The sequence below is a fragment of the Crocuta crocuta genome, unplaced genomic scaffold (genome assembly GCF_008692635.1).
Source record: "Crocuta crocuta isolate KB4526 unplaced genomic scaffold, BGI_CrCroc_1.0 scaffold13, whole genome shotgun sequence".
Taxonomy (NCBI): Eukaryota; Metazoa; Chordata; class Mammalia; order Carnivora; family Hyaenidae; genus Crocuta; species Crocuta crocuta.
Genome location: NW_027530007.1, coordinates 8,189,301 through 8,205,844, shown reverse-complemented (window position 1 = coordinate 8,205,844; position 16,544 = coordinate 8,189,301). Strand labels below are relative to the sequence as shown.

The window sequence follows — 16,544 nt, the reverse complement described above, 5'->3', positions numbered from 1 at the left end:
TGGATGCCTTCTGTCTGCAGGACACCTGGGGGTTATGAATACTACATGCAATGTCAGGGGGTGTGACTGCCATGAGGGGGCAGCCAGTCCTGTGGATGTCAGCACGGACCCGCCGCCAGGCAGGCATCCCCCAAATCAAGCCGGGTGGCCTGGAAGGGCTGGGTGTGGCAGGACATACCCTGTCAGCTGGGTAAAGCCCGTGGGGGTCACTGGGGACTCCTTAGGGCCAAGGGACAGATAGATTGAGGGTGGTACTTGCCCTCCGTGGACCCCAGGCCTGAAGCCCAAGTGGGAACTTGTAGTGGGGAAGCGGGAGGGCAAAGGCTGGTGCCACCTCCTGCCTGGCCCTGCTCTTTTCTGGGAGTTGCTGAGAGCCTGTGGCAGGAAGCCTCTGAGGGGGTCCCTGGCAGCGTGTGGGCCTCTGCCAAAGCCCCAGCTGCCCGGCCGCTGTGGGGCTCCTGCTCCAGAGGAATCCAACTTCTTGTTTCTCAGGACTTTCGCTTGAAGGGGGGGAGCAGGCTCCACAGTGACTCTGGGCTGATTTCGGCACCGTCCAGCCAGAGCTGGTAATTTGCTTGTTTTAAAAACATTCCGTTACAGTTTCCACATTGGTGTATATTCGTGGCACTTCCACGGCTCATGAAAGTGGCTTTCACTGCAGAACTTTATAAAAGCACAAAGCTTCCTGCTGTATCCTGAGTGTTCTGTTTGTAGCAGCGTTTGCTTCAGGGTTTTCGGAAGGAGCGAGTTATGAGCATTTTTAGGGAAGAATAAAACCAACAGTTCTCGTCACAGGACCGGCTCCGGCACTTTTGATTAGCGGTGTCCTTCTTACAAGTTTGGATCATTGATTGTGTTTGTTGAAAGTGACGTGTTGGGTAACGCTCGACTCAGCACGAGTGCCCGGCCTGTCTGCCCCACCTCTGCCCTGAGGTCTGTCGGCCTGGGGACACCGGGCGGGGGTCTCGTGTGTCCAGGTGGGCGATTCGCCCGGCTGAACACTGTGTCTCCGGGTGACCGTGGACTCCATGTGGCAGCCGCGGCCCCTCCGTGGATGGTAATGCGTGAGCTCACGGCCCGTCTGAACTGCATCCCAGTGTGGAAAAGGGGGCCTGGTTTCCGCCCCCGGAGGAAGGAGGGTGGAAAGGAAAACAAGGAGGAGGGCTTGGAAGCGGGTTGTTCTCCGCTGACCCTCCCGGGGGCCGTTTAGCTGCTGTGCTCCCGCCAGGGTGGCCGCCAGGCACCCCGTCGGCTCAGCCCCGGACTGAGCGGCCGTCCCCGCGGGCACTCGTGTGGGTGGGCTCGTGGGCGGCGGGCTGTTTGCTCACCTCCCTCCTGTCCTCCCTAGAATCCATCTACCGCCGCGGAGCCAGAAGATGGAGGAAGCTGTACCGCGCCAACGGCCATCTCTTCCAGGCCAAGCGCTTTAACAGGGTGAGTGCCGCCGCCTCGGCCCCCAGCCCGCGGGCCCGGCCTGAGCGGGACCCTCCCTGCAGAGAGCGGCCCGGGCCGCAGAGGCCGCCCAGCCGGTTCCAGAGCAGCCACGGGGAGGCTCTGGGCAGGCCTGCTCTGCACGTGGTGGCTGGTGGACGGATGCAGTCTGTGCGTCTCGGTGTCGCGCTGCCGGGGTGACACCGGCCACGCCGTGCGCTCTCGGCTGCGAGGGCCTCCTGTGCGTCCCGGGACCCCCACGCCACACCGCCCGTGTCTGCCACCCACGCGGCCCCACGGCCCGGCCTTCCTTCCCATCGTTTCTCCTCAGGACGCTGTCGTACTCTCCAGGAATGATGTGGCTCGTGTGGCTTTGTGGCCGGTCCACTTCACAGTGGAAGGGGGGGTGCCCGCAGGTGCACCCGGGGCCCCTGGAACCAGGNCTCGTGCAGAAAGTCCTTCTCTCGCAGTGGTGGAGCCACAGGCCCCCAGCCGAGGCGCGAGCAGGGCTGTGCCCCCTTTGCGGGCTGGAGGGGCGCGTCCTTCCGGCCTCTTTCCAGCTCCTGGGGGCTGTGCCGTCCTGGCACGCGGCCTCTCTTGTCGCATGAGGACGTCCGTCCGGGTCAGCGCCCGCCCGCTCCAGCATGGCCTCATTTTAACTGAGTACCTCTACAAAAATTATTTTTCCAAATGAAGCCGCATTTGGAGGCTCTGAGTGGACGTGAATTCGGGGGACCCCATCCAACCCACCGCAGCAGCCCCACACGTGCGCGCCTGAGGGCNCGTGCCAGAGCGCATGCTCTGCTTTGCCTTCTGTCTCTCAGAGGACTGTCCCTGCAGCCCTCGCTCCGTGCCCCCGCCGCCCACGCGCCCGCCGCCCCTCACGGCTGTGTGCTGCCCCCCACGGGGCCCTGTGCTCTGGTCACAGGGACTCTGCACACAGGTTTGCTGTTTGCTATCGTTAATGACCGGAGGAAAGCCGGCCGGGGGAGACCTCTCCGGGGGAGACCGTGTAGGGACCAGGAAAGAATGGGGCGTGTCTGTCAGGAACGAGAAAGACGCTGGGAAGCAGGGTGGGTGGCGGATGCCTGGGGAGGTCAGGCGTCACCTAGCGAGTGACTAGTCCCTGAGGACAGAGACGAGGCTGTGTGAATAATGGACCTTGTCACATCCCAGGCTGGACTGGCTGGGTGTGGGCGAGGTGTGCCGCGGTCAGCCACCAGACAGGATGAAACCTGGCTGCCGACACCATGAAGACATGGGAACATCCACCGCCCGGGCCCCGAGGCCCCTGCCGCCCCCTCCCCGTGTTTATCTTACCAGCCAGCTCTGCAGCCGGGAGGCTTCTCTTCTGCATGTCTGGGCACAGGCCTGCTTGTGGACAGAGAGGAGTCTCAGCCAGGTGGGGCTGGCCACTTTACGGGATACCACAGAAGGTTCCAGGAGTCCCACTCCCCCATGTTGACTTCCAGTGAATCGCTCTTTCCTTCACCACAGCTGACTCACCGCTCCACGACGAAGCCCACCCACCCAGCAGGACAGGCCGGGGCCCGGGCAGCAGAGAGGCCTGACTCATCCCCTTCTCCCCCTGCAGATTTTAGGAGAAAACCCCATTTCTCTGATTGCAGGGTGCAGACCCTGACGCTGCTGCCCTCTCCCCAAAACCAGTGAGAATGGTTTTCCTTCCCATTCCCACCCTGTCATACGTGTTCAGCTGTCCCCAGAGCACCAGAGTGGGTTTTCCCACCCACAGGGAGGGGGAAGGGGCCCGTCCAGAGACCCTCGACCCAGATCATTTGGTTGTTCACAGAATGAGGAGGCACATGTGGGCGAAATACGTTGCCAATTTTGATTTCCCACCTGACTGCCCTTGGCTCGGTGTCCCGTGTCTTGCCTGGACCCTGGAGGCTGACTGTGCCGTTCACCGTGTTAATCCCAGGGCTGTGCACTTCACCTTGACCTGTCCCTTGAAAGGATGTTTGCAGAGCCTCTCGCTTGGTTCTACAGGAATCAGCAAGAACGTCAGTTCTTTTGTGTTTGTTTGTTTTTTTTAATTTTTAAAATTTTTAATGTTTTATTTCTTAGAGAGAGAGAGCGAGCATGATCAGGGGAGGGGCGGAGAGAGAGGGAGACACAGAACCCAAAGACAGGCTCCAGGCTCCGAGCTGTCAGCACAGAGCCCAACACGGAGCTCGAACCCATGAACCGTGAGATCGTGACCTGAGCTGAAGTCAGATGCTTAGCCGACTGAGCCCCCAGGCGCCCCTTGTTTTATTTCTTAGTGACACGTGTCCTGAAGTGTTAACAAGTCAAACCCGGGTCTGAGATAAAGAGCGTGTGACAGCGTGTGGCAGTCTCTCCAGAGAAGCTGGGCCATTGGGCTCCACGTCCTTGGCGTGGATGCCAGGCGAGCACACTGTGGGTCATCACTCAGCCCAGCCCGGCCCCTGCTCAGCTCTGGGAAGGACTGTGTTAACTTGGAAAGGCACCACATGGCTGTGAATTTGCCCCTAACTGCCACCCAAGCACTGCAGATTAAGTTGTTCAGTGGTGGCTGTGGGAAAACTAGCACATTAGCGTATTATGTACGAAAGGTGCAAGTTTTCAGATGGCTTCATAAACGGTGTTTGACAGAGACACACGCAGATGAGAGTGAACGTCAGTCTTCATACGTGAATCTCCTCCTTTGAATTCAAAGTTGGACATTTATCCAGCATGAAACTGTGGCCCCTGCGGCCAGCCCCCTGTGGGCCCTCGCTGCCGTCCGCTGCGCTCCAGGCCATTCCCTGCGTCTGCCAGCTCGTGGGATGGGCGCATCAGACAACACGGAGGGCTTGGAATAAATTCTTCTCTTTACTCTTTCCAAAGTTAAAAGTGACGAGGGTGTGTGAGTGTGTGTGTGTGTGTGTGTGTGTGTGTGTGTTAGTGAATGTGTATTGGGTGCCTGTGATCTGGGACCGGCCGGGGCACTGGCCACAGAGCCATCATGGAGACCTGAAGTAATGTGCAGGGGACGCGCCCCCTCAGGCGCTGGTTTCTGAGCTCGATGTTTCACTGGTGAGGAGCCAGCTTCTTGGTGCCCGTGGCCCTGAGCACGGCACACGGTCCGTCTGCGCCACCACGCCCCTGTCCCTGCGCAAGGAGGAGGCCGTCAGCCGTGGTAAATGAACCCCGTTGCGACTGCGAGTACCGTTGTGGGCCTTCGCGGTGCTCTCCAGGAGTAGAGAGTGTCTCAAAAGAAGGTAAATTGTTAAAAATAGCAGAAGAGAGCTGAAATCTGCAAATGAGTTCGAGCTAGGAAAAGATGGTCCTGGGAACCTGGCAGACGCACCACCTGACACGCGTGTGACCAGGTTTCTGACGCCTTCGTCTTCGTGCGCTTCCAACAGCCGAAGATTAGGAGATGATCACCAAACAAGCTGATGCTTACCATTAATTTTAAATATTGAAAACTTGAAGAACAAATATTGACCACTTAAAAATCTTGAAAAGTACCCAAAAAACCCAAGATAGTTGCAGTCTGTCCCTAGTGGTGCCACACAGGACACGTGGCGCCAGGCCGCGTTGCCCTCTCCGAGGCCGTCCGGGGGAGGTGTGTGGGCGCCCCTCCCGCCCCTCAGCCGGGGTCACTGCACCCAGACGGGACGCCACACTGTTCNCTGGGTCTCGTCACCCCTGCCAGAGCGGGCCCCGTGGTTCCCCCAGCCTTGGGGCGGAGCCTGGTGCCCCGACGTGACCAGCAGCTTGGGCCACCTCTCGTCCTAGCTCCCCATCGTCTTTTGGGGAAATCAGGGAAGTTGCAGGGAAGCGTGTTGCGGGCTGCAGGGGTGCCCGGGCCTCCGGCTTGACGGCCGCTGTCCTTGCAGAGAGCGTACTGTGGCCGGTGCAGCGAGAGGATATGGGGCCTCGCGGGGCAGGGCTTCAGGTGCATCAACTGCAGGCTGCTGGTCCATAAACGCTGCCACGTGCTCGTCCCGCTGACCTGCAACAGGCATATGGTGAGTGGGGGCCCGACTGGGCCCGGGGGCCTGCGGGCGGGGAGCCTCGAGCCCACTGCCCACGCTGACCCTGGAGGCCCTCGTCCCTCTAGTGCCGCCAGTGAGGCGAGAGGGGGGCGCGTGTGGCCGCAGAGCGGGGGAGGGACGGGGCCCCTCTTCCCCAGCCCTGGGGGCCCCTGGCACTCATGGGGGACCCTCGTGCCCTCTGCCTTCTGTCATGAAGGTGCGGGGGGCAGCGGGTGCCTGTGTGTGCCCCAGGCGTGGAGCAGCCTGGACGCGGCCCCGGGGGCCCCTGGCCACCGGCCCCCACCCTGGACTTGGAGCTCCCTGCCCTCCCACACACTGATGGCCTCCTTACTGAGCGTCCAGGCTCGGTCATGCTCCTGGGCCTCTGGCCGTCACCCCTGACGGGACAGGAACAGAGTCCAGACCTTGTCCCACCCGGGTAACTGCTCAGCACGGGGAAGTGGGGTCCCTCCGTGGACTGGGGTCTGGGGACTGGACAGCCTATTTTCTAGAGTCCTTCCAGGCACGGCTGGCAACAAACAGGAAGGTGCACACACCCTTTGACCCCATAGATCCCCGTCAGCCTGAGAAGCGAGGCCGCCCCCAAAGACGTAGTCCGTCAGGGGCCGAAGGACCGATGCCTGGAGCCTAGTGTCTGCCAGTAGGGGCCGTGGCAGGCTGACACCCGCCTCCTGGGACTCTGAGGCAGCGGTGGGGCGGGTGCGCTGCTTTGACAAGCTCCTGCTGGACAGGTCACGGCTGGGTGCTGAGGGAGCACCCTGCCTGTTGGATCAGGAGGTTTCCTGTGGGGCCTTCCGCCTCCAGGGCAGCAGTGTCACCGGCACGCCCGTGCATGGTGACACACGCCACGATGTGCATATAGGGGATTAGAAGGTCACACAGTGTCTCCCGAAGCTACACCGTGACACCTGACTGGTCACTTTCGGCGCTCGTACCTTTGCAGGATTCTGTCATGCCTTCCCAAGAACCCGCAGTAGATGACAAGGACGACGTGGACCTTCCTCCTGAGAACACCGATGGAAGTAGGGCTGCTTTCTTCCCCTGGTGGGGGCTGGGCTGGGGCGTCCCCGGCGCCTTCCCTCATCCCTGGGCAGAGACGGCAGGGTGGGGTGGCCCCCTCTGGGCAAACACCTCTCTGTGAGCGGCTGCCGTACGAGTCGGGGTGGGCGTTTTCCCTCGGCACTGACTTCGGGAGTTCTAGAAGGTGCTTACTGTGGTGCCCACCACGGGCAGGCTGCTGCACAGAGCTGGTCTCATGGAAACGCCTGCTGTCAAGTTGGTTCTGGAGTTTCTGTGGGCTTTCATGGGAGAGGCTCTTTTTTAATGAAAAGAAACATTCGGAGACTGGTTTTGAGTACTGGTTGGACTGATAGCCTAGCTCTGAGCTCCCAAAGTCTGTGGGTTATTACCAGGGCTTGGAAGGGCCCTTGCCCTCGAGTGCTGGGTGTGAGCCCTGCTCCCTGAGAGCCCTTGAAGGGTGAAATGAGACCACAGAACATAAAGTATTTAGCACAGCACCTCAGATGGAGGAGACAACAACCCACTCATCCACCCACCCACCCACGCACCCACCTCCCTACCCATCCATCCATCCACCCATCCACTCATCTGTCCATCCATCCATTCACCCACCCATCCATCCAACCATCCAGCCACCTACCTACCCATCCATCCATCCACCCAGCCGCCCATCCATCCACCCAGCCGCCCATCTGTCCGTCCATCCGTCCGTCTGTCCATCCATCCATCCACTCATCTGTCCATCCATCCATTCACCCACCCATCCATCCAACCATCCAGCCATCCAGCCATCTGTCCATCTACCCACACACCCACCTATCTACCTACCCAACTAATCTCCTTCGGTTTGTCCATCCATCCATCCATCCATCCATCCATCCATCTTTCCATCATCCCTTCTTCTGCTCACCCACTCACCTACCTATCCGTTTGGATACTCTATGAACAATATCTGGAAGGCTTAATACCACAGTCCTGCTGAATAATTACTTCCAGATGAATAGCAGAGAAGACGTGTCACAAATGCAGGTTCCCAGGCTTTACCCCCAGAGGTGTAGAGTCAGAAGGTCTGGGTGGGGCCAGGAAGCTGTGTTTTCTTACACCTATGTAGTCAGGTGTGGCTGCTCAGTGGGCTTGGCCTGGGCCATTGGTGTCTGCAGAAGATCGAGGGGCCCTGGGAGCCCCTGTGTGTCAGGCTGCATTCCTGACGGTGCCTAGACTGTCCTGTTTTTTCTTTCTCTCTTCACTAGTTGCTTATATTTCTTCAACCCGGAAACATGACAACATTAAAGATGATTCTGAGGTGAGTATATAAAATGGTTCATTGGTGTTTCAAGTTTTTTTTTTTTTTTTGTAAATTCATTAGTTTCTGGGGCAATTATGGAAACTTAAATATGAACTAGACAGGTTTGGGAATACTCACCTGTCTAACCTCACTGTAAGTGAGGGCCTGGTCTGCAGACACCTAGGGTGATGCACACAAAGGGGCTCAGGGTGGAGTCCCACGGAGTCACCAGTATTTAGTGCAGAAGGAACCTCCGAATCCTTAGGTGGACAGGAAGCTAGCGTGTGCGGCAGACAGGAGCCACTGCAGAGACTCAGACATGGGGCGGCCTTCCCCGCACAATCTGCAGGCGATGTGGGACTGGAGGCCGTGTCCCTGCGAGCCCGGGTGGCAGGCCTGTCTGAGCCTGGGTCAGGGGACTCTGATCTCAGAATCCTTTCTTGTCAAGTTGGAATAATGACCACACCTTTTTGGTAGGGTGAACTGCCACACCGTGCACACCGGAAGCTTTCCACGATACCGATCGGGGGTAGGGCTGCTTCCCCATCAGTCCGGGGTGGTGCAGGCCACAGCAGTGGGCCACGCACCATCTCCGCACAGTAGACCCCGGGCTCTTAGGCTTTGAGAAAAGGTGGGAGAGCTGGCCCCTAGCGGGTGGGGTCGCTAGCTTTTTCTGGTCTTCCTAGAACTCTGTCTGCAGGGTCTGCGGGGTCCACGGACCCCTGGATTGGTCCACCCTGGATTGGTCTTGCCCTTTGTCCTGTTTCGGGCGTGTTTATGGCTGGGCGGGTCAGGGTCAGAGGTAGATTGATAGATTGTTGCGAATTTGCTAGTAGCTTGGCTCTCCCTCACACCTAAGGTTCAAATATTGCGTTTTCTACAGCAGTCTCCCGGCTCCTGTCACAGGACAGGCGTTCCCGTGCCTGGGAGATTGGTGCCTCAAGAAGCAGCAGGAGTCGGCACCCATGGGCACTGCCCGCGTGGGGCACGGGGACTCGGCTCTGGGGAGCAGGCTGTGCAGTGCGGAGGAGTTGGTCTGTTGGGGGCAGCCAGGAGCAGGCGCGCACCAGCCCAGGACCTGGCTCGGAAACACGGCTGCTGGCCTGTCAGCTCGGTCTGGCTGGGGGCACATCCTTTATGAAGGTCCCCAGGGCTCTTTGGGGTGCAGGTTCAGTCCCCCGGTGCCCCATCTCTTTACAGACGGCAGAGTGGGCCCAGGGCTTGCTCCTGGGCTGCAAGTTTTGTCAGTTATTTGCATCAAACCCTTCCTTGATTTGCCTGTTGTACTTTTTCCGCATCACTGAGCAGCTCTCCACGTCGTGGGGGACACTGAGCAGGCATCCTACAAGGTCACTTAATTCCAACCCCCCTCTTCCTGGGGCTAGTGTCAGACGCCGCAGGGAAGGACTCAGGTCCCACCCACACATCTTAAGTGTTCACCTGTGCTTCTGACCAGCCCGCTGGAAATGGGGTTCCCACGACCCTTTCCTTGGGCTCAAGTAATTTGTTAAAGTGGCTCACAGAACTCAGGGAAATATTTGCCTTCCCAGATGGCTGGTTTCCGGGAGATCACGCAGGAACAGCCGGATGGGGGGGGAAGGCACAGTGTCCATGCTCGTCCAGGCGCAGCTCCCCGCGTTCACTGGCCAGGAGCGCTCCAGACCCTGTCCTTTTGGGTTTGTGTGGAGACCTCATAACGGGGGCATGGCTGATGAAGTCCTTGGCCATTGGGCACAACCCCCAGCCCCTCTCCCCTCCCCGGAGGTCAGGGGTCGGGCTGAGTTTGGACCCTCTGCAATAAACAGCGTTGGTAATCACCCCCATCTTTAGGTGACCTGGGTTTCTCACACGTTGTCCCATTAACATAACAAAAGATGCCTTTTCTGTTGGGTAGGGAATTCCAGCGATTTCGGGAACTCTGTGCCAGGAACGGGGCTAAGACCCACCGTATGTTAGTACAAATCCCAGGATCATGATTTGCTCCTTCTGCCCTGGGAAGCCCTCTGCTGCCCTTCTGTGTTCTTCCCCGGGTTTGGACTGACAGTTTCAGCTTGGCCTCGTGTGTGGCAGCTCTGGGTGGTAAACCGGGCATCAGATGGTTCCGGTGAGCGAGGAGATGTCACACAAGCTATAGTTTGCAGTCTCTGTCCCCAAAACCTCAGGACAGCTCTGCCTGACCAGGGCCACAGCTTTCCCAGAGTACTTGGCGCCCGGACTTCTTGATTTGCCTTCCTGGTGATTCCCTGTCCGGGATGAGGCAGGACACTCACCTCCTGCTTCCCCACACACACCCCCGCCAGAAGTAATTCGTAGGAGGGAAGCTACTGTTCTTAATCGGATCACCACCCTCTTTTATATATTTCCAGGCGTCCTTGGTCAGGGCTCTGCAGACTGCAGCCAGTTCTGCTCTGTAGCCCCCAGGGGAGCCGCAGGGGGAGCCTGTTCTGGGGAGGCCGGTCCCGGGCACCCCCGTGCTTACGGAGGGGCCGCCTGTGGCTGGCCACTGGGCCACAGTCTGTGGAAATGACTGGCTCTCGGGGTGGCGGGTCTGCGGTGGTCCTTGGGGCGCAGAGCCGGGGTCTGTGAGCAGAATTGCACCCTGAGCTCCAGGCCGCGCACGGGACCTGTGAGCCTCAGCAGGGAGGGGTCCATACTTCCCCGCACCCTCTCTCCTCAGGACCTCAAGCCGGTTATCGACGGGATGGATGGAATCAAAATATCTCAGGGGCTCGGCCTGCAGGACTTCGACCTGATTAGGGTCATCGGGCGCGGGAGCTACGCCAAGGTGCTCCTGGTGCGGCTGAAGAAGAATGACCAGATGTACGCCATGAAAGTGGTGAAGAAGGAGCTCGTCCACGACGATGAGGTGAGGCCTGGTGTGGGCGCGCCTCCTCCGTGGGATCGTCCGTGCTGTTTACCCTTACAAGGGGAGCAGGAGGCACATAACAGATTCACCGTTTCAGCCATTTTCACGACTGCACTGTAGGCGCCTGGTGCCTCCGCCCCCGCCATCTCGGTCCAGGCCGTTTCCACCCCCAGAGGGAAGCCCCACGCCCATCAGCCGCCACCCCCGGCCCCCACGCCCAGCCCCAGCCACCGCCTGGGCTACATTTCGTGTAGAGAGGGTCATACACCGTGTGGCCTTTTGTGTCCAGCTTCTTGCGCCAAGTGTCGCATTTTCGAGGTCCTTCCGTCAGAACCACATTGCTTTCTGTGCCTGAATACGACTCCATCGTATGAACAGGCCACACTCTTAACCTGCTCTCCTGTCGCATCGGTTGCTGTGACCCGTGCCGCCAAGTGCTCCCGTGCAGGCGTCTGTTCCAGCCCTGTTCTCGGGTCTTTGGGGGTTTTCCCAGGAGAGGAATGACCAGGTCATAGGGTTACTTGCTGAGCTGTTTGCGGAGCCGCCGAGCTGTCCTGCAGCAGACGCACCCTCTCCATCCCCCAGCCGTGTGCGAGGGCCCAGCGTCTGCACATCCTTCCCAGGAATTGCCCTTTTCCGTTTCCGGATATCCGCTGTCCTGGCGGGTGGGGGGCGTCCCGCATGGTGTGATTTGCATTCCGTGATCACTGGCATCTCTTTGTGGGTCTCCTGGCTTCACGACGTCTGATCTTTTTCTCTCACGCTTGAGTGCAGATCCTCTGTCTTAGGCTCACAGGCTGCCTAAGGCAGTCTGGCTGTTACTCCCCAGGCCCCAGAGCACAAAAGGCAGCTTGGTGTGCAAGGGACCAGCGGACCGCAGGAGCGTGACCTGCCCTGGCCCGGCTCCTGGTTGGAGGGAAAAGGTGGGGCTGAACTGGAGCCTTTACTTGCCCAGCTGGCCCCTGAGTGCTAAGCCCACAGGGGAGGAGGCCACGGCCAGGAGAAGCAGTGGCTTGCAAACATCCTCACTGCTGGCCAGGATGATTCCAGACGCCCCCTCCCGGCACTCTGGCCAACTGGAAAGTTAGTGGGATGTGTGAGGTCAAGTTTGTAGAATTGGAAGGAAAGGCATTCAGGGGAGACTTACTGCTAGGGTTCATTCTCGGCATCTTCAAATCGTCCCCTGTGGCCCGAGGTGTGGAGGGTGGGACTTCCAGGTGGTCCATGAGAAGAGCGTAACTGGGAGTCAGTGAGTGTGCGTGTGTGTGCCCGTGTGCGTGCCCACGTGTGCCACACGCATGTCGGTGTGTGTCTGCATGTATCATGTGTGTCCCGTGTGCGTGAGACTTCATGTGCGGCATGCATGTCTACATGTCTGCCTGTGTGTGTGTCTGCGTGTCTGCATCTGTGAGAGACCCTGGTGTCTGACCGTGAGTCTGGCCGTGGACATCAGGCATAGGGGCACTGCACGGGGAGGGATGGTGGCCCCCGAAAAGATATGTCCTGATCCTGATCCCTGGAGCCTGTGAATCTGAACTTACTTGGAAATAGGGTCCTGGCCAGTGTAATTAGGTTAAGGATCTTGGGGAGGTCGTCCTGGAGTATGTGGGTGGGCCCTGCATCCAGTGAGAGGTGTCCTTCTAGAGAAAGAGGAGACAGACAGACAGAAGGCAGCGCAGACACCCAGGGAAACCGATGTGCTGATGGAGGCACAGAAGAGGCAGGAATTCTCCCCTTGCTTCACCCCGATGTCAGGCTTCAGGCTCAGAACAGAGAGACGAGTGTGGAAGTTTCCAGGCCCCGGGTCCATGGTGCTTTGTTGCAGCGGCCGCGGGAGCCTGGTGGCAGTGCAGCGGGAGACCTGGCGGCTGGACTCTGCGGGAGGGGAAAGGAGGGGGCTCTTGGCCACCCACCAGGGTTTTCTCCCCTTTGGAGCACGGGTGGCGGGGGCTGGTCGGGCCCTGTGGAAGGGCCTCTGCTACCCGACGCCCACCGCCCGGGCGGGTGTGGAGGTCCGGGGGAGGCGGGGCTGGGAGTGCTGTGCATGGAGTTTAGGTCTGAAGCCAGTGCGCCCAGGGGGGCGTCTGGGGGAGAGAGGGGCTCTGGGCTGAGCCCAGGGAGGACGAACCCGACATGGCGTGGGCCCACTGAGGAGTGCTCGCTGAGAGTGTGCTCCGTTACTTCCAAAACCTTCAGGGGCCGGCGGTGCTGCTCTGGACACATCCCTTTCCCTCTCGCTGTCTCAGCCCCTAGGAGGGGAGGGTTAGCCTTGGAGTTTGGGAACCTCATCCAGCTCTGCTTCCAGGGTTGGAATGCAATCAGAGCTGTGGCATCACTGTGACTCCGGAGTAACTTGACTTTGCAGCTTTCCCCCCAGTTCCAGCGTGGATTGGGAGGAAGCCAGCCCTGTGGCAGGAGCTAGTGTGAGAAATGGGATGAGATGCTGGGGAATCTCCTTCAGCATCCATCCTCTGTCTCCCCGCGTCTTAAGTGGAGACAGTACCCTCCTCCCAAGGCTGCCGTGGGGAGCGCATGAGGCTGTTCATGGAGAGCCTGTGGCCCACAGACCGCACAGAGCTGGGGGGGGGGGTAGAGATGGTGATGGTGATGATGGTGGTGATGGTGGTGATGGAGATGGGGGTGGTGATGGTGGTGATGGAGATGGTGGTGATGGTGATGGTGGTGATGGTGGTGGCGGAGATGGGGGTGGTGGGGTGATATATTTCATAATGGGCATTTTCCTTTCCTGTGTGCACTGTCTTCTTACAAGTAGAGGTGAGAGACATTTTTCTCTTGCCTCCCCTTCTCCAGGATGAAGAGGGTTCGGGAGCCTCATTAACACGCCCTGGTTTCTATTTCAGGATATTGACTGGGTACAGACAGAGAAGCACGTGTTCGAGCAGGCGTCCAGCAACCCTTTCCTGGTCGGCTTACACTCCTGCTTCCAGACAACAAGTCGGTAAGGGAAACAGCATGTTTCTAGAGTTCGCTGCTTTCTGATGGAACCGCGTGGAAACGGAGTTGGCATTAGGTTTCCACTGTCGTACGTGGGGGTACCTCTCTCACAAGTGCAAGTATGGGGTCTTTTCTTCCGCTCACCAAACTAGCTTTGTTATTCCCATTAGCTGGTGTCATATTAAGTAATTTTCATGTATTTTAACCTGAATTATTTCATTGCACTTATGAAACATTTAATGAAAACTTCCCACTGAGTTGAGTCCCGGAGTATAGGCGTTGGGTCAGGCATTGGGATGCCACTGTGGGCAGGAGGTGGGTTTCTGTGCTTCTAGATCTTACCGATAAGCAGAATAAATAAATAAATGCCACTTATAAACTCACATACTTATAGGAGTCGTACTGTTTTAAAAGGTCTAGGTGGCTCAGTCGGTTGAGCATCTGACTCTTGATTTCAGCTCTGGTCACGAACTCACGGTCCTGAGACCGAGCCCCGCGTTGGGCTCCACGCTGGGGTGGAGCCTGCTTAAGGTTCTCCCTCTCCCTCTGCCCCTACGCTGCTCGTGCTCACTCGCTCTCCAAAGGAAAAAAAATTAATAAAATAAAAGACTTGAAAACTACTGGTCTAGGATAGTATATATTTAGAATTATTTTCAGCCACTTGACTTGAACTCAACCTGTTTGTTTATTTGAAAAATCATTGGCTACATTTTGTGTCAGGGTCTTCAAGACCACCCCCAGGTTCAGTGATTTAGCAGGAGAGCTCATGGGACCAGCACGTAGTAGGACTCGAGGTGGAGGTTTCTTGCTGTGAAAGGTAAAAAGCAAAACCGGCAAAGGAGAGAGACGTCTGGGGCCCAGTCAGGGGAGATTCCAAGAGCGAGTCACAGAGGACACACATCATCCAGCAAGGAACTGCGGCAGCTTGGGGTTTGTACTGGGGGCTGACCCGTGGGCGCCCCCGCCTGCACGGAGCAGAGCCCGGGCAGGTCCTCAGCAGAGAGCACGGCGTGGACGCACAGGGCGTGGACGCACAGCAGGGCCGGGTGGGGAGGGCGCCCTCCCCGCTCCGGGAGGTTTTGTGGGGGGGCAGGGAGCTGCCACCAGGCGAGGTCCTAGACCCCAGCCGAGGGCCAGCCTTGCCAGCAGGCCTTTCTGAGGACAGCAGTGTCGTGCTCGTGGGAACTCGCCCGGCTGTAAATCAGGCCAGTGACGTGTATGGCCCCACGGCCCCCCGCACCTCCCTCCTGACCCTCAGTCCCCTGCCCACCCGTACTGGCTGCCACCAGTGTGTCCGAGGCACCTGGAGTAAATGACCTGGCCCCCAGATCTGTCCTTGTTCCCTCCCTGGGTCTCACTGATCCCACCTCCTCAGTGTGTCCCAGATTCCTCCCTGGCCACGGCCCCGGGGCCCCCGGCCTCTGTTCCCCCACATCACAGCTCAGCCGTGTTGTGCAGGCGCAGATCCAGTGTCTTTCTCCCGCTTCGAAGCCCCGTGGGCACTTTCCCGTCGCTTCTGCCCTGCAGCGCGGGCTCCGCCCTGTCCCTCCCGCCTCCCCTCCTGCCCCAGAGCTTCCTGAAAGGCCTGGCTGTCACAGATTCCCTGTGTTGTGTTCTGGTACATTCTCTCCATGCTTCCATTGCGCACTGGCTCTGGGAATTACGGAATACGCCCCGGGGCAGACAGCCCATCCCAAACGTATCCTTCCTGAAGGGCGCGATTCCAGAATACTCGATTCCAGAATACTCGTGTTTTGGTTGCTTCCACTGTATGGACCACGGGGGTGGGGGTGTGGGAGCCAGACTTTCAGCCTCACTCCGTTTTGTTGCCTGGAGCACAGCCCTCTCCGCCCCCGTGGTGGCCTGTGGGTCACGTGCCCAGGTGTGCGCTGGTCTGTTCGGTGTTTCTCTGTGACCCTGTGACACCACCACTGCAACAGCGCTTTTCAAACTGACATTTAGAAGATCTGTTTACGGTGTTCACGAGGCGGGGCGGGCAGATCGCAGGAATAATTAACGTGCACGGCGAGTTTGTCTCTCATTTTCACAGGATCTGTTAGTCTGTCTGGAAGCACCAAACACCTGGCCGTCTGTCCTGGCCATCTGCCCTGGGCCGTGTTATGTGCCTGTCTCCTGACTGGCTGTGGGCTCCGGGAGAGTACGGGTGCTGGGTGGTTTTGTACCCTGAGCACTTGGTTAATACCTGACACCTCACAGGCAGGTGTGGAGTGTAAAGCCTATTTTTTAAGGGTACAATCAAGTCCTCGGTGTAAGGATCAAGTGAACGTGTGTCACACTTCACGCGACTCACACATCAGTGAGGGTTACAGATGTCACAGCCAGCTCGGAGGAGAGCTCAAGGTCCCGCACAGTGGAGATGTGACTCACTGAGGGCCGGGGGTGCCTTCCGGCAGACGGGCTTCCCCTCAGGTCTGCGTTGACAAAGCCGCTTACAGAGCTGGGAAGTCGCTTCGAGACACCGCAAGACCCAGGGGGCCAGAAAGCCTGCGAGGACGTGTGCACGGGGCCCTGGGGTTTCCTGACGGCTGCGTGCCCGAGGCCCGGAGCACAGCCCCGCTGTCACCTCGCACAGGGTCACCTCCCTGTGCCCCAGGGTCCTTTGGGAACAGGGCTGCTGCGGGATTAGTAAGACGTTGAACCGTTGACACAGGCCCAGCTCGTGGCCGCCTGTGCGTGGACGTGGGCCACTGGGACGGCCCCTTGCCATATGGGCGCCGTGTCTGAACAGAAGCACCGCCGGCGTGTTGGGTCCCCAAGGGACCAGCAGCATCCCCATCGTGGTCGGGTGGCTGTTAGCACTGCGCCCACAAACCCTCCCACCAGCAGGACCCCCACAGGGACTGAAGTCAGAAACGTGCTGCGGCCACACGCAGGGTAGGGGCGGCCGCGGGGACAGGACCCTTGGGGACAGCAGTGCCCGCAGACACCGCGGCCGAGGGGC

At 59.0% G+C, this 16,544-nt stretch overlaps 1 protein-coding gene across 1 annotated transcript in view; it reads left to right on the top strand.

The window, feature by feature from the left end:
• The window catches only part of PRKCZ (protein kinase C zeta), a 92,969-nt gene that overhangs the window by 65,902 nt on the left and 10,523 nt on the right, over positions 1–16,544 (top strand). The window contains exons 14-19 of the mRNA XM_077764000.1: positions 1,349–1,434; positions 5,298–5,429; positions 6,400–6,478; positions 7,727–7,779; positions 10,439–10,627; positions 13,489–13,586. Of these exons, the coding sequence (XP_077620126.1) occupies positions 1,349–1,434; positions 5,298–5,429; positions 6,400–6,478; positions 7,727–7,779; positions 10,439–10,627; positions 13,489–13,586 (637 nt within the window). The remainder of the gene's footprint in view (positions 1–1,348; positions 1,435–5,297; positions 5,430–6,399; positions 6,479–7,726; positions 7,780–10,438; positions 10,628–13,488; positions 13,587–16,544) is intronic.